The sequence below is a fragment of the Barbatula barbatula genome, assembly GCF_947034865.1.
Source record: "Barbatula barbatula genome assembly, chromosome: 20".
Taxonomy (NCBI): domain Eukaryota; kingdom Metazoa; phylum Chordata; class Actinopteri; order Cypriniformes; family Nemacheilidae; genus Barbatula; species Barbatula barbatula.
The window spans coordinates 10,032,054-10,053,006 of NC_136783.1; the positions used below are offsets into that span (position 1 = coordinate 10,032,054).

General features: G+C 36.9%; 2 protein-coding genes across 8 annotated transcripts in view; one reads left to right on the forward strand and one right to left on the reverse strand.

The window, feature by feature from the left end:
• The window catches only part of mcf2l2 (MCF.2 cell line derived transforming sequence-like 2), a 57,743-nt gene that overhangs the window by 29,123 nt on the left and 7,667 nt on the right, over window positions 1-20,953 (forward strand). For all 5 annotated transcript variants that reach the window (XM_079483080.1, XM_079483082.1, XM_079483081.1 and 2 more), the window contains exons 16-26: window positions 5,654-5,720; window positions 6,541-6,656; window positions 8,014-8,083; window positions 8,168-8,260; window positions 8,553-8,645; window positions 10,058-10,183; window positions 10,719-10,940; window positions 12,400-12,492; window positions 12,663-12,741; window positions 13,493-13,547; window positions 13,667-13,764. In XM_079483080.1, coding sequence (XP_079339206.1) covers window positions 5,654-5,720; window positions 6,541-6,656; window positions 8,014-8,083; window positions 8,168-8,260; window positions 8,553-8,645; window positions 10,058-10,183; window positions 10,719-10,940; window positions 12,400-12,492; window positions 12,663-12,741; window positions 13,493-13,547; window positions 13,667-13,764 — 1,112 coding nt within the window. The remainder of the gene's footprint in view (window positions 1-5,653; window positions 5,721-6,540; window positions 6,657-8,013; window positions 8,084-8,167; window positions 8,261-8,552; window positions 8,646-10,057; window positions 10,184-10,718; window positions 10,941-12,399; window positions 12,493-12,662; window positions 12,742-13,492; window positions 13,548-13,666; window positions 13,765-20,953) is intronic.
• On the reverse strand, window positions 478-5,224 carry b3gnt5a (UDP-GlcNAc:betaGal beta-1,3-N-acetylglucosaminyltransferase 5a). Of its 3 annotated transcripts, none has more exons than XM_079483084.1 (4): window positions 5,094-5,172; window positions 4,771-4,954; window positions 4,472-4,573; window positions 478-3,103 (listed from the first exon to the last, which is right to left on the reverse strand). In XM_079483084.1, the coding sequence occupies exon 4, from the start codon at window positions 2,874-2,876 to the stop codon at window positions 1,746-1,748; it is 1,131 nt and encodes a 376-aa protein (XP_079339210.1). In that variant the 5' UTR covers window positions 2,877-3,103; window positions 4,472-4,573; window positions 4,771-4,954; window positions 5,094-5,172; the 3' UTR covers window positions 478-1,745. The 3 variants fall into 3 exon arrangements, with proteins under 3 accessions (XP_079339210.1, XP_079339209.1, XP_079339211.1); XM_079483085.1 differs by having other exon boundaries at window positions 635-2,831; window positions 2,943-3,103; window positions 4,771-5,161; XM_079483083.1 differs by having other exon boundaries at window positions 4,771-5,224.

Below are 20,953 nucleotides of genomic sequence, written 5' to 3' on the forward strand. Positions count from 1 at the left end.
TGTTAAAAAATCGAGGAGATTAAGAAAGGCGGGGCACAGAGGAGCAAAAGTAATGCACGGTATGTGAAATTGAAAGGGGTTTTTTTTAACCGTTTTTTTTACCGTAAACAAGTAAAACACACTGCTTTACACCAAATACACACAATTGTGTTCATTTTACCCATCCAATATGACCTCTTTAAAATCCAAAATAAAAAAAATATTTAACGAATAGAGTAGAACCAACCTACTTCTTTTAATACTAGAGTCCTAAGATAGAGACAATTTATTTCACATTTCAGAAAATAAAGCAATGTTAGTTTCATGAATAGGAACAATAATCTTAGCATCTTAAAAACAATTGATACTTGTGACATTTTTATAGGAATGGTTCATTTAGAGGGCCGTATAAAATATTCCCTTGTTTTGAAATTTTAATATTTTAAAAAGCGCTTTTTAATAGAATATTTTTGTTTGTAATGTGAGTTTCACAAGTTTGAGAGACAAAACATAATATTTATTATAAAAAATCTAATTATTTGAAATATGAAATGATATTTGCTTTCAGGCCAACATTCATGTAAACCACATTTACACATTACATCCTAAAAAAGGATGTGTTAATATTAACACATTGTACATGTTATTTAACACATTGTGTTATTTTATTTTGTTTCGTGCTACAAATGAAATGAAACAAATTGAAATGAAACAAATAAATTAACAAACAATAATGTGTTGTCCTTATATGAACACAAAATGTGTTGTTTTCAGAGTGGAGTAGAAATGTTTTACTGTGCCATGATCATTCAATGTACAGATTGTGTTTTAAGAACATCCTTCATGTCATACAGTAGATGGTGAACGGTCAAATGCTTTTATCCAACCATTTCCTTGAAAATCAAATCCATCACACTGGTATTAACTGACCTATAGTGTAGGAACACAAGCAAATTGCTAGTTTTATGATAGAGCAAAAAACCACCTGCATATTTTAACCAGAGGACAACTCATCAACATACAGTAGGGAGAAACCTCAAAACCTGTCCACATTCCCCCCAAAGGTTAAAAAGAAATAGAAAGTAAACATTGTGTGTTAATTAGCCGTTTTGCATTGCATTTTTAGGACAATAATCACATTTCCCTCCCCATCTTCCACAATAGAAAAAATGCTATACTATATTCACATGTCTATTCACAATACATGTGCTCAATTGAGAGTATGTGGGTCAAAGATGAAAAAGGGTTTACGCTTTAAAACAATAAGTGTAATACCGCTTTAAATTGTTAAAAAATATATACTTTTTGTACATTTCTTTTTGTGGGGATATTTAACTCATGTACACGCGCGCACACACAAACATACAGCCTCTGAAAAAAACAAAACACTTTTCATTCAATGGCAATGGGACAGACTGACAGCATAATATACAAGAAACCCGTTTCTCCAGTTTTCATTTTCTTCAAACGAATACAAATAAAAGCAAAATTGAAATTTGGGAGAAATATTGTTAGTAGTTCACAGATTGAAACAAAAAGGATATTTTAACCTATAAACAGTAAATTCAGAAATGGTCTCGAAATCTATACAGTTGCAGAAAGAGAGGCGTTCATGCAAATGTGATGTCACGAAAAAAAGATACGTTGACCAAAAGCTTGGTGCATAGTTTTATTTTGATAGACACAGCTGACAAAATATTTCAAATTTAAAGCAAAAGTACACAAAAATATTAAAAATACTGTTTGGACATATAGCTCACAGTGCATCATGTAAAAGCTGCCATGCACGAGTAGGTATTTGAAAAGTACGGCTTACAAAGTAACATAATTTTCACAGCCGTGCAATACAATCTCCCTATAACTCCAGAAGAAATGCCTTTTACCTGCGGGTCAGTTGCCGCCTTCCACAGATACCCGATATCATTCTCGTGTCCGTGTGAGGTGATCATTTTTTCATAAATGCATGGGTGATAAGGCGTTTTCCCCTCACCCGAGAAGAAAAAGTGTTCTTGGGGCGAGACGCCCGCTGCGATGGCACAGATACCCATGAAGACATCATCGATGTACATGGAAGCATTGAGCGATAGGGTGGCCTGATAGATTTTGGCTGCCACGTCTCCGGACACCACGTAACCGGCGCCGGCGGTGTAGTCCGGATAGGACGACCACTGGTACATGTCAAAGGGCATGTGGTATTTACTACTCTTACTGCGAATGGGAGGCGCACCCCTGTGCACATGGCCCACCCAGAAGTCACGCACTTTCTGTCTCTTGAGGTCCTGTAGGTAATGCACCAGATTAGGCATGTGAATGAAAACGTCATCGTCAGCAGACATCAAAAACTGGGCGTGAGCGCAGTTCTCATGCATCCAGCGAAACTGTAGAAGCAGTTTCAAAGTGAGGTTATGAAAGGTGTCAAGAAAGTCCTGCTGGACCAGGTCGCCGTGGCTGGCATGTTCCTTGTGCAAATCGCTTTGCAGGAAACCGTTGTCTTTGTGAACTCCCATAGCAAACACAACCTTCACCACGACACCCAGCTCGTTTCTTACGTAAGTCTTGTTGCCCCAGGTTAAACGTATTGCCTGTCTTCTGTTGATGTTTTCCGGCGAAGATTTCACAAAGAGCAGCAGCAACACATCTTGGTCTTTACAAATGTCCTTTTGATTGAACAAATACGGGAAACTGCTGAACCTCGCCGCTTCATCCTGGCTGATGCTTAGGCTCTTGTTGATGAAACCGTAGCTGTTGATCAGATAGCGGTAGGAGTACGACTTCACGTGGCTAACCACGTGGTTGTCCACGTGTTCCCAGCAAACCATGAGCACCGACAAGATACAGCACATTGAAACGAGCTGTAGAAAATGACATTTTCTTATCCTTCTGCAATTCATTAACATTCTGCTAAATTAACAACTCTCTCTCAAAACGCTCTTGTCAAGTCCGATAATGCGATTCAGATTTACTCAAATTATGTTCCATCGCAGTCTTCTCAGTGCAGATGAGACGGTCTACATGAAGCATGGACCTTATGCATTTTCTTGGTTTTCTGTGTTTGCACACTTTACAGAAGTGGTCAAAGTCTGCATTCAAAACAGGAAAATCCACTTTACTCCATAATGGTAGTCTGTGAAGAAAGAAGCATGTATATTAGAAAATATAGGAGGTGGAATTAACTATACAGACCAAAATAATGGGTGATCGATCTGGTTAACTGCAATTTCTCTTTAATTGTAAGTAACTAGGATAAGCCGGCATGCTTATCATTATCATTTACAGTATGCCTTTGGCAGACGCTTTTATCCAAAGCGATTTACATTGCATTAGACTATACATTGTATCAGAGCATGTGCAATCCCTGGGTTCAAACACATTACCTTAGTATTTCAAGTGCCATGCTCTAACCACTGAGCTACAGGAAAGCCTTAAAACAATGTAGCTAGAACAAAGATGTATATAATATATATAGGCAGTCAATATTTACTCCAGTTTGAGTGTTTTTGTTTTATTAAAATTGTGGACAAGAATCTGTCCCTTTTATTATAATAGCTGTTGATTTACATTTTCTGATAGACTACGCTGTAAACCCCCACAGAAAAGAGAATTGTACTTGTTTTTACAGATTTTTTCATGAGTTTTTAAAATACCGTATTAAAACATAAAATGACAGAAAAGTACGCAAATTTACAAGATTTCTTTTTTTTAATTTTGCAGGGAAAGATTTTATATACAGTCTATTTCTGGCATCGCCGAGCTATGTTTAGGGACTTCGATTTACAGTAATTCAATATGCTAAAATCCAGACAGTCATGTACTGGAACTGTACATTCCAGTTCGCACATGTCCAATTCGCTTTAAACAAAGGCTCCATGGTTAGTCTTTTTGTTAAGAGAGCTCAAAACCTCAACCACGTGGGGGACCCGGCGGATCCAACGGCCGACTCAGCGTTACATCGAATAAAAGAAGGCTTTTGGCAGCCCGAATGCATTGATCCGCTGAGAGCCGTACAACATTCACAACCATGAAAAAAAGCTCATTACAGCAGCAATTTTACTCAAAGGCACAACAATGAAAGCGCGCTCTACTATCTGTCAGGACAGGCAGGCAGAGATCATCTGACAAACTAGATCACCTGCTCAAAGAGTCAGTCGCAGGGAAGGGTTTTATATGATCGTCTACATGACCGATAGCCTAGCTGTCTTTCTTTTGTTTTTTTGACCAAATGATTAAAAGACATTACAGTTTCATTGAATGCAACAATGTACACTACTTTAGAAACAATTTAGTTTTTTTACGTTTAAATAAATTATAATACAGTAAAGTAGAATTTAATTCAATGCCTTTGAATACATTTTCAAATAGTTTCTGTAAATTTTACCCACATGATTTGTTGAAGCACTAAACACTACACTAATATTTTCCTTTACATATTAAATGAATAGAAGAAAAAGAAACCCATCTATGTGATGAAGTCTCAAACATCAGCATTACTTACATTGTCCACTTGTAGAGGAACACAAACAGAGGTTAAATGTCTTCACATGGATAACAAAACTGGATTCTCATGTGACCCCTGCAAGTGGGTCATGTGTGAAATCTGGAAATGAAACCCACATAGAAATAAAAACCCTGGTGTCTCACATTCAGACTCAATCTTCACAGTCACTCTTTAAATTTAGTACAAGCTCTCTAAAGCTTGGAAAACCAATGAGACACAAGCGGGTGCTTGGCTTTAAATGTTATATTTAGCAATGAACGCAAACTCCTATGCGTGTTAAAAAAAATGCAACTTACCAACGTGACTGCTTTTACCCGTTTAACCTGTGTAACCGTTCAGTCTCAAGCCCAGAATTGTACTCTCACACGATCGAGAGCAGAAGTGTGAAGCCTTAAAACTCTTTGACAGAGTTGGGCGTGTTTCCTGATGGGTGGAGCTGATGCTCCGAGCAACTTCAGTTTATATTATATGGACACACAGCTGTGAAATGAGCAGCATGGAATTCCGGTCATGTGATACTCATACGGTACCTCAGCACAATAATGTAATTCATATGTCTGCCTGCATAGAAGGAGAACCTAACAAGATAAAATAAGAAAATAGCTCCTCCTGAACGAACCCAATTTGTAGAGTTGAGTGTAAGGAAATTATTGGTAACTTGCTGTCCCCAAAAGTTTTAAAAACAGTGACTATGTGGTGCTTTCAAAACATAGCTGACCTTGTTTGAGCATAATTTGCTTAACCACTGCCAGGAGTTTGGGGCGGGGCTGTCAATTTGACTAGCCAATGAATAACGAGGGATGCGTTCATTTCATTCCATCATTAGGAAAGCAGTTATTGTAGCAATTTTGTACATTAGTTACCAGTGAATTGTTACACATGGATGGTGAAATTTAGTCTTTTAGTTCCTCATTTGGAAGATGATTTCAGTGGCCAGAATTACAAAATACCCGAATTGATGTAATCATCCATTTTTAGCTCATTCCATATGTTTTATAATAATGAAAAGCATTACTGTATCAACCTCCCCCAGATTAAATTATGTTTTGATAGGAATGACCTGAAGTTCATTTTGACACTTTTATCAAATGTCTCGTCACATCCGCCTTCTGACTTTTGCTTGAGCCGATACTGACAGTTTTGTGCCGATACTAACAGTTTTGTTCTGTTTCCTCACAGTCACATAATGAATGAGTTGATTGAGACAGAGAGGCTGTACGTGGAAGAGTTACAAAGCATCATAGAGGTATGAAACAGGGTGGGAACAAGACAGTAAACGCGGATATAGGTCGAAAATATGACATGCTAGCATGAAAAAATATAACTGCTGTTTGAGAATGTTATGTAAGTGAACCAACGCTCTTGAAAAATAAAATTAACATATATATTGTATATTAAATGTACATATAATAAATAAATGATATCAATCTCTCTCTCTCTCTTTTTCTCTCTGAAAAGAGAGAGAAAGTTAAGCCCATTAAATATGAAAAGAAACTCAGAAGTATATATTATTTATTTATTTATATTGATATAATATAATCTATAAAATAATAATTATAATATTTAATAAAACAGACCTATAGAGACCACACTTTAAAGTCACTGGCTCAAAAATCACAAATGTCTTTATTTGGGGGGGAAAAAACACTGAAATATTCATGCGCATAAACATTAAAATATAAAAAATATATATATAATAAAGCAAAAAAAGGTATATTTAATTTAATGTTAGTTAATTGTTTTAATGCTATAATCACATAAATTACATAATTTAAAATGATTTAATATTTTACAATATTTTCACATCTGCACAAAAAAAAACTTGTGCATGTTTTCTTTACTTGTCTTTAGAGACTTGCTTGTTGCAGCTGAGTGTGATGTGTAAAATAACACCCCAGCTCTGTATTAGTTTACCAGCAACATGTTTAGAATTACAGTTTTTTAACTGCTGTGGCAACCCTGTTGCTCTTTGGAAGCTTAAAGATCTGTGCTGAAAGTTAAAATGTAAATGTGTTAAAACAGTATTAATGTAGTGCTTTGAAATGTCCCAATCTGCTTATCTGCAGGGTTACGCGGCAGCCATGGACGACCCTGAACTCATCTATCTCATCCCACCATCACTAGAACACAAAAAGGACATTCTCTTCGGCAATCTACCCGAAATCTACGAGTTTCACCAGAAGTAAGCGAATGAAGTTGAATTACATGAGGTTACTGTACGAGCCCGACCCTTCCCCCTTACCATCCAGACCCCATCCGCATGCCCTCACATTCCTGTCATGGCTATTACAGACAACTGGTTAGTCTGATCTCTTCAGCTTTCACACAATGCAAGAAAGGCATTTTATCTAGATAATGCATGATAATATTGCAGGAAAATAAAACGAGAATATTGAATTGTGAGTGTTCTAAAAACGTTCTTGTCTATATTCAGCGTTGCTTAGAATCCACAGAGGTAGACAGACCTGTTGTTTGACTGACCTTTTCGCTAACAATTATTCATTGAGTTCATTGTCTCTCACGTGCAGATAGAGTTACAGGGAAGTCCAGGGTTTTAACAATAGCAAAATCTAGCAGCGGCCTCCCGGAGCTGTGACACCACCGATGCCCAGCACCTGTGTCAAACAGGTGCATATAAACAACTGGGCAACATCGGTCGTTACTCCTCATTGAAGGAGACTGCTCATTGAAACCCAATCTGTCAATGCGTCAGAAATGAAAGGCTTGTCTTTGGTGTTTGTGGTGATACTGTAAACGTTGCATTGTTTTGCTTGGTGGAGTCAGCAGATTCACAGGTTCATTTAAGATGGTATTGTTCCATAATGTGTCAGCGTTACGGGACAAATGAACCGTAGAACAAATGAACAGTGTGTCATCATTTACTTGAATGTTCCCGTGATAATGTGTTTTACGTCTTTTTAAGTCAAATAACAGTGAGGAACATCCAGCCTTATTCAACAGAAAAATGAAGCGCTGCTTTTCTCCCTTCATGTTTTGTGGATGAATCATTAAGTCATGTGTTTGGTTATTTGGGTGAACTTTCCAGCTGTGTTGGTGAAGAACTTAATGGGACAGTTCACCCAAAATGTAAATTCTTTCTTCATTTACTCACCCTCGTGTTGTTCCAAATCTGTAAAGAAATTCTTGGTTCTGATGAACACAGAGAAAGATATTTGGAAGAATGCTTGTAACCAAACAGTTCTTGGCCACCATTGACTACCATATTAGAAAAAATTACAATAGTAGTCAAAAGTCCTGTCCTACATTCTTATAAAATATCTTTTTTTGTGTTCATCAGAACAAAGACATTCATACAGATTTTGAATGACTCAAAGATGAGTAAAGATCACAGAATTTTCTTTTTTGGATGAACGGTTCCTTTATCTTCTGACGTTAAGTGATGTGAGACACAACCGTTAAAAAGAAAGTTCACCTCATTACTCAGTTGCTCTGTTTTCAGTCCTTTCTTTCTATGTGTTCCCCGCTGTAGACCTTTGGCTCAATTCATAAAATGTTCTTTCTTCTCACTGTTTGTGTAGGACATTTCTCAAAGAGCTGGAAAACTGTGTGGAAAAGCCAGAATTGGTGGGGAGGTGTTTTTTGAAGCGGGTGAGTCATCATTCATTGGTTATTTGAGGTAGGTGGTCACTTCTGAAGGGGAATTCTTCAGCTTGTCTGCATCTGCTGTTACAGAAAGAGGAGTTGCAGATCTATGAGAAGTACTGTCAGAATAAACCGCGCTCTGAAGCATTGTGGCGGCAGTGTGTGGACAGTATGTTTTTCCAGGTGAGGTCTACAGTCATCTTATTGAAATGACATCCAGTATGTAAAGGTTTTGCTCGTCTTGTACAAGCAGCTCTCTATGAATTTGCAGAAAGTTAACAAGGCAAATATTTGTGCAGTGTCCTTGGCACAACAAGGTTGTATGCATATAAAACACTGACAAGGGACAATTTTACCAATAATAAGATTCTTCCATTAGCTTATTTTTATGGCAGATTGCGAGACTCTTTATTCACCTCATATTTAGTTTTGTCTTGAGTACAGGATGGTTTTAAACCTGTCATTTTTCATGCAGGAATGTCAGAAAAGGTTGGACCACAAGCTTTCCTTAGATGCGTACCTTCTAAAGCCTGTGCAAAGGATCACCAAATATCAACTCATGCTAAAGGTAACTTTTTAAATCTTTATAATGTTTAAAATATTTAAGTGTCTATTTACACAGCGTACAAATAGCCTGCCTTGTTGGCAAAGACCATTTGCACTAGCTCCGCCCACCAATATGTCATTGGAATAGAGAAAGTGTAAGAACGACCCCATTTCAAACAGCAACACCAGTGGTATGAGGTCTACAGTCTTTATAGCTTTGGCACTTTAGACTGGGGTTCTTATCCACCTCTTGCTGAAAACGCTCTTTTACTTTCACATTACAGATCATAAAATAATTATCTTTTTCAATAAAAGTGACGTAAGACTTCAAATTAATTTATATTCATAAAGCCGAGGTTTAGGGTATAAGGTTAGGATTAGGTTTAAGGCTTTAATATCTCAATTAGTTGCCATCATTTTAATATTTTCTATAAATATACTAATTTAAACTCTGTATTTATTGCCTAATGTTTAATGCACAACAATTCTGAGGTGCATAGTGAAATGTTATCTCCCACTATTTAGAAGTACCAATAGCATCTAACAACGAATTCTACTTAATCCAAAGAAAACTATTTTTGGTTAGTGTAAATAGCATATTGCTAAGACCATCTGCTATTTTCACTTAATGTAAACATAACCTACTGCCATTTAAACTTCTGCCTTTTAAACTTAGTGTAAATAGCATCTGCCACCATTTTCACTTAATGTATTGTAATTAGCCCCTGCCTTAAAATATATTGAATATTAAATGTACTGTATACATGAAGACTTTTTAAAAAACTAGTTCACATTGTTTTGCAGTGTGTACTTTTATCCTGTAACCTTATCATTTATTATTCTCAGTTAAGGTAAAGTAAGTCGAGTTTAGTGTAAATTATATGCATTTGAAATACTTACTATTTGGTCAGAGAACTCCTTTGTCTTAAAACTCTCAAATTGAGCCCACCAGTACCCCCAATACATACTGTAGCCCAGCTGAAGAAGTCCAGAAGCTGACTGTACCTTATGAAATCACAGTTGTTGAATTTCATACTTTAATACTTTAATCATCAAATATTCTTTTCCTTTACATTTTTGTTTGTTAGGTAGGACTTAGGTTTAAATGTTTTATTGTTTAGAGTAGGGCTGTCAAATAATTAATCGCAATTAATTGCGTCCAGAATAAAAGTTTGCATGGTTGGTGTTTGCATTATATACAGTATGTACTGTGCATATTATTTTGTATTTATAAACACATACACATACATGCATAAATTAAAAAATACATAAAATCTACAAATTAAATAACATTTATATATATATATATATATATATATATATATATAGTTTGGTTAAAGGTGATAAAATAAAAGTACACACCCTAAAACAACACACACACACACACACACACACTATCCTCAATGTACTCAATGTACAATGTGTATTTTACAGGAGATGCTGAAGTGCAGTAAGAACTCCGAGGGCACAGCTGAACTGGAGGAAGCTTTGGCCACAATGCTAGACATCATCAAGTCAGTCAATGATTCCATGCATCAGATCGCCATCACTGGTTTTGAGGTTTCTGCACTTTTCATCATATTTGCATGATTTCCATGTTGAGAGGGAAGCTGCGTGCAGTAAGAACAAGAAGAGACTACGACAGCATAAAGATGTGGAAAATGTATATAGACAGTTTCACCGGACACACTCGCGCCTGACCCCCAGTTAACTTAGGTCTAGTGTCTAATAATATAATTTGTATATTTTATAAACTAAACAATTTTTTGAATTTTGTTGTATGTTCATTTTATTAAATAAATATATTTTTAATGGGTCCTGTAGATTTGTCGCATTTAAACGAACCGTATGGTACATTCTAGCGGTTGAGCTTGGTATCGGAAAGGCAAGTTTCGGTTTCTTCTCATAGTTATCAGAAATACTCTACAGGCACTCTATTGTTTGTAAATGTATGTAAATGTTGGGGTCACAAAAGAAGGCATGCGCAGTAACGTTTGTTTATGTTGTTAAGACGAAACCTATACTGCGTTGGCCTTTGACATAACTGCTCACCTGTTCCTACACTTAATGTATGTTGCATATTTCCATCTTTCAGGGCAATCTGAATGATCTAGGCAAACTGCTAATGCAGGGCTCCTTCAACGTTTGGACGGACCACAAGAAAGGTCACAGTAAAGTGAAAGACCTTGCCCGCTTTAAACCCATGCAACGACATCTGTTTCTCTACAACAAAATGATCTTGTTTTGCAAGAGACGAGAGGAGACATCTGATGCTCATGAGAAATCCCCCTCCTACAGTTTCAAACACTGTTTGAAGGTGAGATGCCATTGTTAACCATCAAGGTTAAGCACATAGATAAGTGTGACGATTGTAGATGTCTGGTTAAACAAGTTATCTAGATACATAGGTGGATTGGCCATCTGGCAATTCATGCAAATGCCAGAGGGACAGCGGACCATTTTTTAAAATGTGGGCCAGTCAGATTTTAACTTACATAAATAAAAATGACATGCCGGGGACATTAGGAGTTTTTCCGGTGGGATGTTTGCTCACTTTTTACCAGCTGTTGTGATTTCTGTGTCCAAGTGATTTAATGCAGCAGCGGTAACAAGCGCTTGTCAATGTCAAAAGATTGATCAATCAAACAAAAAAGACCGGGTTCACAGAATTACAGACAATCAAGTTACACAGCACAAGCATAATACAGCCAATCAAACTAAAGAAGACAGAACTTTCAGCCAATCAAATTGAAGTAGACAGAACGGTAGGCGTGAGCTTAACATGCGCAAACTCCAATGCGGTGATTCAACTCATAATGACCGTGCAGTGAGATGTAAGGCGGCAAACATGACAAAGCCAACGGTTTTACTACGTTTCAGAGATGCAAACTACTTCAGTTTTCCTGTTTGAAAAGTTTGAAAAATTATAAAGGGTTTGTCACAATCCAAGACGTGTGTTCAGGTCAACATGTCTAAAAGAGTAAAATAGTTCAAGCATAGCCTATGAGGCATACGATATAATGACTGTGTATATAGTCCATTTTATTAGCATTGACGAATTCAATAGACTGCACTATAATTAAAGGTAAATCAATTATTTTTATTTTCCAGTCAAATTTGTATTTAATGTAGAGTACACAAAATAGCTTATTAAGCATATAAGCAAGCTACTTACTTATTAAGCCCAAAGGGTAAATGTTTTCTCTCTTCTCGGTTTCTTAATCCTATACGCTAACTTTTTAAGACTTGTATAATGTTGATTTTGAACTTTGTAGCTGATGTAAAACAAATATTTGTTTGGAAAGTCTAGTCACACCATGTCATGGTCAGTTTTAATACATTCACTTATACTACCTTATACTGCGTTTAGGCTTTTATGTCTTTTTGATTTCTATTTGTTACTTAGACTGTACTGGCCTGTTTAGTGTTTTACAGATTTTGCAAAAGTGGCATGAAAGATCTTAAAAAAACATTTACATTAATGAATTACATTGCTATAGAATGGTTCGTGCATCAGTGCGCTATGTTATGTTGCGAGCAGGGTTTTGTTTGCCGCTCCTGTCGAAAAAGTCGAGGGCCACCTTTTAGTCTTAGTCCGCTCCTGTCTAGATGGTCAATGAAGCAGCAATATGTCAACTGTCTGTTTGAAATAAGGTGATTTTAGCTTGTTTTGTTGACACAATGATTGTAAAAAAAAAGGTGTACCGTACAGTATACCAATAGCAGTCACTCAAAGTTGAATCCTAATAGAATTGTTTTAATGTCCTGGAATACAGATGAGTTCAGTGGGAATCACAGAAAATGTAAAGGGAGACATCAAAAAGTTTGAAATCTGGTACAACGGCAGGGAAGAAGTTTACATCGTCCAGGTAAGGCACAATGTCAAAGAGTTTGGATTACTTGCATAACAAACTTTTCGTTTTTAAAATACTAGTAAGATGATTTTTTAATGAATCTTGTTGTTTCATTTCTGGATCATGGGAGGGAACTGTTTTCTCATAGCAGAACGACTCCAGTGTGCTTCTGTGTGCTCTTTCAGGCGCCTTCAATGGATGTGAAGAACACTTGGGTTTCAGAAATCCGTAAAGTCCTAACAAGCCAGCTTGAAGCTTGCCGAGGTAATTCTGGGAGTATTTTACCTCAATACTGCCACCCCTCCCTCAGACTTTCCCATCCCATGCGGACCAAACCTCACGCTATAAAAAGACAAACCACCTTCACACAACATCATAGTGATACACATTAGGGTGGAGCGGGAGTGGATTTTCAAACCTCTCCCGACCCACTCCCCCAAAAAGCATTCCCATCCCATCCCAATCGCACGAAAAAACAGTGGAAAAATCCTCTCCCGTCCCAATCCCTTGACCCGCAGGAATGCCAAAAAATGTATACAGACAGCTCAACTTAACATAGTTACCTCGGAATGATTAAACTCTCTGCGAAACCAATACAAATCTCCGTTTGTATATGACAGAGAAAACACTACAGTTATCAACTGCATATTTACTCTATCAGATTGTATCACTTCTCTGGAAAGGTATTGAAACTAAAGGGACAGTTACACAATTGTATTTCATTCAGTATTTACTCACAGTAATGTCATCGCAAACCTGCATGACTTTCTTTCCTCTGCAGAACACAAAAGATATTTTGCAGAATATTGGTAACCAAGCAACATTGACCCCATTGACTACCATTGTATGAACACAAAACCACAGAGACATTTCTTAAAATATCTTTAGGGCTCGAGTCATATACAAATTTGAAAAGACAAGGCTGAATAAATGATGACGTCATTTTTATTTTTGAGCAAACTGTCCCGTTAATAACCTCTAAATAACCCAACTGACTCTCTCTCTCTCCACACAGAAGCCAGTCAGCACCATCAGAAGATTACAGAGAACATCTACAACGCTCCCATGAGGTACTTTGGCGTGTCCATGTGAAAGAGTTTGAATATGCATGCGTACGTGTGCATTTTTGTGCCAATTTGCATCTGTTTTCCCTACTTTCTTTTGTCTGTGTGCTTTGTGTTACTTACAGAAACATACGCAAAACCGTCCTTCGGCAGTCTGACTCATCCAGTCCTGAAACGGTTTACAGGCGCGGTGACTCTGGGCCCAATATGCGGCAGAAACGAGGTGAGATTCATGTCCGCACCCTGGCGGGAAGCGTAACCCAAAGTGTTTTAGAAGCACTCATTCAGTGTCAACCAAGCAGTCAGAACCTGTGGCTAATCACCGTTGAGTGTCTTCCACAACTGCTCGCTTTAAAGAAAATAATTGTTTCAAAATTAAAATGTGTTCATTATTTACTCATCATCATGTTGCCTTGGTGTTAGTGAAACGCAAAAGGGGGATTTGAAGAAATCCTGTAAAGGTTTCATACAAACCACAGGTAACTGGTTATATTAGTCAGATTTGTGATCAGATCATTCTTTCAGACAAAGTGGGTATTGTCAGGTTGTCTAGTCCACACAGGACACACGACTTGTTTGCCCGATTCCCATTTCGCGTCTAAAACCGCGCGGAAAACATACTTATTGTGGGATTTGCCCATATGTTGACTATGATCAGCTACTGGAAACAGTGCAGGGCTCGACTTTAACGCTTGTCCGGGACAGGTGAATGTTTTGTGTGGGCAAGTGAGAGATAATTTTACCTGCCCGACTGCTTGCTTTTATTTTGTTTTATATATGTAGAATAAAAAGAATTTGTGCATTAGACAGAGCTGCGTGGTTGTGCTTGTTTGTGTGTGACAATAATCACTAGCCATGTAACTAGATGCGGACTGTATGAGGATATAAACACAATGAACTTCATCTCCAGACTAGAGCTACTCTTTAGAGAGGTTATTTTTTACGAGCATTTTACTGTTTGATTGAAGCTATCGACAAACACACAAAAACTCAAGCGTCTTCCTGAAGACCCGTCAAGTTAAAGTCCCCAAAAAATTGAACACTCAAAACAAATGTAGTGTTCTAAATATAATTGCGCTACTACACTATGGCCTATGTTACCAAACTTTAAACCTCTCTAGCACCAGTGCTATGTGCAAAAAAAGTTAACTTACAGCCTTAACACTTATAATAATTACTGCGTGCCTTTGTTTTGGCTGTCACAGAGAGCAACGTTGGGCCTATGACCAAATTCAGGCGGCCAAAGCAGACACTAGTTAAAATGCTTAGACGCAAACTAGAATCTAAATCCAAAACGATTATATTGATTATATTCTATTATAATTCAAATTAAATATAATTTTTTTTATTTGGACAAGTAAATGACAAATTCCCTTTTCCGAAGGACAACCACATGACAATATCTTAATGTCAAGCCCGGCAGTGGGTGTGTATATAGCCATTAGGTGCATTATCTTAAATTAGAGACGATCGTTCATGTGTAATTGGTACATGAAAGAACATGAACGCTTCATTTGCTTTGAAGGGATGTTATGAGATCTATTTGTGTTATGACTCAGATCAGACATTTCTACTTGGTCTCACACAAACTGCTCTCCTGCACCTCACGGTGTGTTGGGTTAGACAGGAGAGGTGGTTTGGGGTAAATGTTGCCCTGTTTGGGGTGATCAGGGATCAGATTGCAGGTTTTGAGTGAGGAAAGCATTCTGAAAGGTGTTTAGTTCCTCTAAGGATAGACGACCTCCCTGCGCTGATCAAGCGCTCCTGACAGGTCCATCCTGTGGGCAATGCTGTGTTCAACCACACGAGAGGATTGTGGGCCTGAGGTAGAGATGTGTATATATTTACACTCATAAAAAAGTCCCACCTCTTTTTGAGATGCATTTGAAACATCTCCCAGCTGTAGTCTTCCGCTTTACACTATTTAGTCTTTATTATATGAAAATGCTGCGAGTGATATGAAACCTACACCACACCACGACGGGAAGTGTGATTGACTGAGTAGAGTTGAAGAGGACTGTGTTAGAAATTGATTCCCTGTTTTTTTGGTTACGTAGCTTCAGTTATAGTAGATCAGAGTGAGGCTTTCTGACTGCAACTGAAGTACTTTCATAGAAGACCTTGTCTTTCACAGTTTATTTATTTTGATGAGTTTGATCCTGTATCAAGATTCTCATTAACAAACCCATGCCCTTTTATTTGATTAGGGATTTGGGTTAGGCATATGATTCACACACAGGTAGGAATGTTTATCCAGGAACAAGTGCGTTTGGGTGTGTGTGTATGCGTGTGTGTGTGTTAATGGGTGACAAACAAATATTTACTTTTCTGCTGTATACGTTCCAATAAATATGTAATTTATTTTATTTTAAGGGCATCATCAAAATACATTTTAATTAGGTTTATATTGAGTTTTAAGTCTATAACTGATATTTACATACAGTATTGTATACCAGGAGACAAAATTATATAAAAAATTACAAACTTATTATGTTTTTAATCAGTTCTGTTTAGCCTCCTTAAAGGAACAGTTCACCCCAAAATGAAAGTTTTGTCATCATACGCCCCTGTATGAACCTGTACACATTTCTTTGTTCTCATGAACACAGAGAAAGATATTTGGAAGAACGTTTGTAACCAAAGTTTAACCAAACAAAGAAATGTATACAGATTTGGAACAACAGGAGTGAGTAATTCATGACAAAATGTAATTTTTTTGTGTGAACTATCCCTTTAAACATGAATGCGTTCGAGGCATGCTTTGTAAATTTAAGTGCATCATTGATATTGTTAAACTTATGAATTGTGCCATTTTAGTTATAACTTTGTAAAGTGAATATATTCACATTTCGGTGTTACGCTCAGGGCAACAAAAGCAAAACTTTTTAATGATCTCTTCTTAAATGCTAAACATCTTTCAGATTCTGTGATAATGGGTATCTAAACAAATGAGCGCAAATTGTACATTGATGTCCATTGTAGGCCTACTATTCATTGTTATGCATACATATGCGTGCGTCGTGAGGAGTCAGTAAATAAACCTTCTTTGTTGGCCATTTAACAATGATCGCACTTAAACGTATAGTGTAAGAGGAGAAGTGGCATCTGTTTGTGCTTCAGTGAAATACACCGGTGTCCTTTGAACCGGTTTCTATGAAAGGGGAGATGATTGAGTTTGGTTAAATAATAGAACAAAACCAGCATATTTGGACAGATGCTGGTTATGCCATCACAAATGCTCTTTAAGTTGTTCTTTCAGGACAGATCCACCTCTCTCATGATTTCTCCCTCTTGTGTCCGTAATCCCTCCCTATGCCCCATATAGTGTACTATATGATGTCAGACAGCAAGCTTGTACTCTGTCCATGTCCTCGGTATACAATTACATTTCCAATAAAGTGCACTTGTCATATTAATAATGCATTTACAGCCACTTAATATATGAAGAGATTATTTCAGATTTTCAGTTATTCGGCATCTCAAGATGTTTTGTGGCCATTCCAGTTAAATGTCTGTTGCATTTCAACATAATCAAACCTCAGTCAGGAGGGATATAAAGTCATCCAACACCAATGTGAAAGACTAACAACTGCATGACAAGACACATGAAAACTGTGATAAAATCCAGGTTATCACATAAAAACTTTTTGAACTTTTCCCATAGCATATTTTCTGTAATTTTGATCTGTTTATCCAGTTTGCATTTTCTGCAATAGGAACAATATTTTTATTTGAAATTTTGGATAAACATTTTGAGTACTTCACAGAGTTATCATTTTATCTAGTCGATTCAGAAAAACTATTTTGGTCTTCTAACTTTTCCGCACCCGTAGATGTGTACAGTATATAGTCAATCATTTTAAATTACCCATAATGCAAAGCTTTTTGGCATCTATTTTTTGAATTGGTGGGTGTTTAAGAACAAAAAGTACTGATGTATCATTAATTGACAGATTAATTTGTAATTAAGTGTTTTATCTTTCTTGTAGATTTTACAGACATTTGCACACATTGTGTTATGAGTACATGCACACATAAAATGTTTACAAATATAAATACAACTTATTAAATACAACAAATAAACAGAAATTAGTAACAGCAATGTACAACATAATTTTATTCTTATTATTTTAATTAGTATTTTTTAATAAAGTGCATGTAAGATAAATGCACATACGTATGTATCAGTTTTTTATATTTACACCAGCATCCAAATTAAATATAAAAGCCCTTTGTAGCATTTACTTTAGAGTGCATGAATGAGTGCATAAACGTTCAAACACAGCATCGTTCTCTTTTCTCCGCCTTTCATCTCATACTCCACACGTTCTCCCTGCTGCTTTAACCGCAGTCCTTTACTCCTCTCCTCCTATAGCCGGCGCTTCGGCCAGCATCGGTACAGAGCGCAGTGCTCTCGCTAGAAAGCGCTTCACCTTACAGGGCCTGTCAAACCGCAGGTCTCTCCCCGCAGGTAAAGGCACAGCATCTTGACTCTTTTTGTCGTTTGGACTCATCCATTTACTCATCCCGATGTGTTCCCGTTGTCCCACTGTGAAAATCCACCGTCAGCACTCTCTGTCCATCGTCACGCAGACCGCTTGTGTCTTTTGTTCAGATACTAGCGCTCTTTCATTGTTCCACTTTTAAACTCTCAGAGAAATGTGAATTCTACGCAAAACAGGCCCATCTTAGCATCTACACAGAGGAATAGTTCAAGCTGAAGTAAATGTCATAGCATTTCTTTCGACTATTTACATTTTAATTCACGGATGCTCTTCATTTTGAATAGCCTAGAAAAGCAGCCGAGCATACATTTGGTAAAGTTGCAAAGTTTAAAAATGTTTTTCTTGACCATATGAGTCTTTTAGTAAACTGTGTCAGTTATACAGTAAATGGGAAGCAAAATTGTACAACTGAGTATGTAAAATTAGTTTAGTGGTTATTGTGTCCTATATATTTTTAACTGTTTAAAAACACTTTCCCCTTTTCCTAACGTACCAACGGCCTACTTGTGGTTTATTTTACATTGCAGTGTACAAACAGAAATAACTTGCGTGTCAGATGATAAATGGTAATGAGAAGTGGAAGCCAGGCTTGAAGTAACAATGGCAAAATTAACATGTGCACGAACCTATAAGCAACATACATTTAAAATAAAAACCTTTTATTGCGTTTTTATTATGTGAAACTTAGACAGACAATCTTATACTGCAATTCCCTTCATGTGGTTTCTTCCCAAACATCCTGTTTGTGACTCATATCTTTAGCATTTCTTTTCACTTTCATTGTGCTCATTGTTAACCCCTGCTGCCTTCTGCTACAGAATCTGTGCCTAAAGAAACAGAGGTCACTCGCCGCTTCTCTTTAGCCTCAACCATCAGCTCTGCCACTGCACCGCGCACTAAAGGTACCAAAAATAACACCTGCTTTTGCCGCAATGATGCTTTCATTAACAACCAAGATGCTGAAAATACAATGTAAAAACTATTGAATCCATTATTGTGATAGAAACCATCACATTTAAGGGATAACCCTCAGAAAAATGATTCTGTTATGATTTCCTCACCCTCACATTGTTCCAAATCTGTATACACATTTGTTCTGTTGAACACAAAAGACCAATGTAACAAAGTAAACAAGTTCTGGGGCACTTTTGACTACCATTTGCATTGTTCCTACGATGGTAGCCAATGATGTCCTAGAAATGTCAAAACTATTACATTTTTTCAAATATCTTTCTTAAACAGAGAAAATAAAAAAAAGGCAGGTTTGGAATAACTTGAGGGTGAGTAAATCATGACAGAAGTATCCCTTTAATACTGTTGGATTTAATGGTACTTATTGAAATTGTATAGGCTGTAATGGTCATTGTGGGTCTTTTTTTGGACTATATGAGTGCTGGGATGTTAACATCATAAAATCCAAATGCCCAAAGCACATGACATATGACTTTTTTTTAAATAGATTGAATCAACACAAAATGTTCCTGCCCCTTAGAATATTTTGACTATCAGTTTGTGAACATACAGGTTGATATCAAATGTGCTTTTATACAAACCTTTTCTTTAAATGTTCTTTTTTTATCTCTTTTTGAATTTTTAAAAAACAAAGCAAATTGTGTTTTCGTGTTTTAGTCCAACACATTGTCCAGTTTAGATTTGGACGATAAAATGGAGCATTTTCCTGGTGTTTGTATCTGTAGATGCTTTACTCTTTCAGATGTGTTACAGCACCCCCCGCAGTACACTGTAAAACATACCCGTATAAAAACAGCAATATTCTGCCAGGTGGTGCAGCAGAAAAAAGTTAATTTGAGTTAACTGTATTTTTTGTCACAAATGACGGAAACACTGCGTATAAACAACAGAAAATAACTAAAGAAATGGAAATTTCTGTCATCATTTACTTCGAGGTGTTTCAAATCTGTATAAATGTATTTGTTCTGATCAACACAGAAAAAGATATTGGGAAGAATGCTTATAACCAGACAGGTTTTGCCACAATTACATTTAGTCATTTAGCAGACGCTTTTATCCAAAGCAACTTACAAAGAATTTAGGGAGCAATAAGCGATATGTCTAAAGAGCAATAGTAAAATAGGTACTAATACAAAGTTAATTTGTCAATTGACTACCATAAAAATACAAAGGTAGTCAAAAGTGCCCCAGAACTGGTTGCTGTCTTACATTCTTCGACATGTATTCTTTAGTGTTCAACATAACAAAACAATGATAAAGACATTTTTCCTACTATGAGAGTCAACAGGGAGCAAGATCTGTTTGGTCACAAGCATTCTAGCAAATCACTTTCTCTGTGTTCATCAGAACATTTATACAGATTTGGAACAACTCGAAGGTGAGGAAATGATGAAAGAATTTTCCTTTTTGGGTAAAGTATTACTTTAATCGTTTTAACAGTAAACAGTCAATAACTCATAATATAATTTGTACTACAGAGCTGAAACAAACACTGTGTTGAGATTCTGATACTGCTTATGATAACAACTTACAACAGCTTGCATGGTTCCTGAGAAAAATGACTATGTTGTAAACCAGAAAATATCTGACAACAAATAACTTGCAGTCAATCTAAATAATATGATAACCTCTTCGCCCAGAATCAACACTTCAAAAGCATTAATGTTACTTTTGACATTTCCCTCTCCTTCATTACATCTCTGCGAAATGCACGGAATCAAACTTGCACTTCACAGCACATGAATCAGCTAAGAAACATGAAGGGACAGATGCTCTGAATAATAAATACTGACTCTTGATAAGCTGACATTTGGGATGTGGTGTGACATTTCGGCGCGTTCCCCCGCTGCGCAGCTTTAAGAATGCGAATGAGAATCTGGATTCACACAAGGTTTTTGTTTCACGTGGCCTCATTATTCACTTTTAACGTGACAA

What these genes read in the sequence shown, in the direction of transcription:
- b3gnt5a (XM_079483083.1), bottom strand. Translation starts at nt 2,876, where the DNA reads ATGTTAATGAATTGCAGAAGGATAAGAAAATGTCATTTTCTACAGCTC.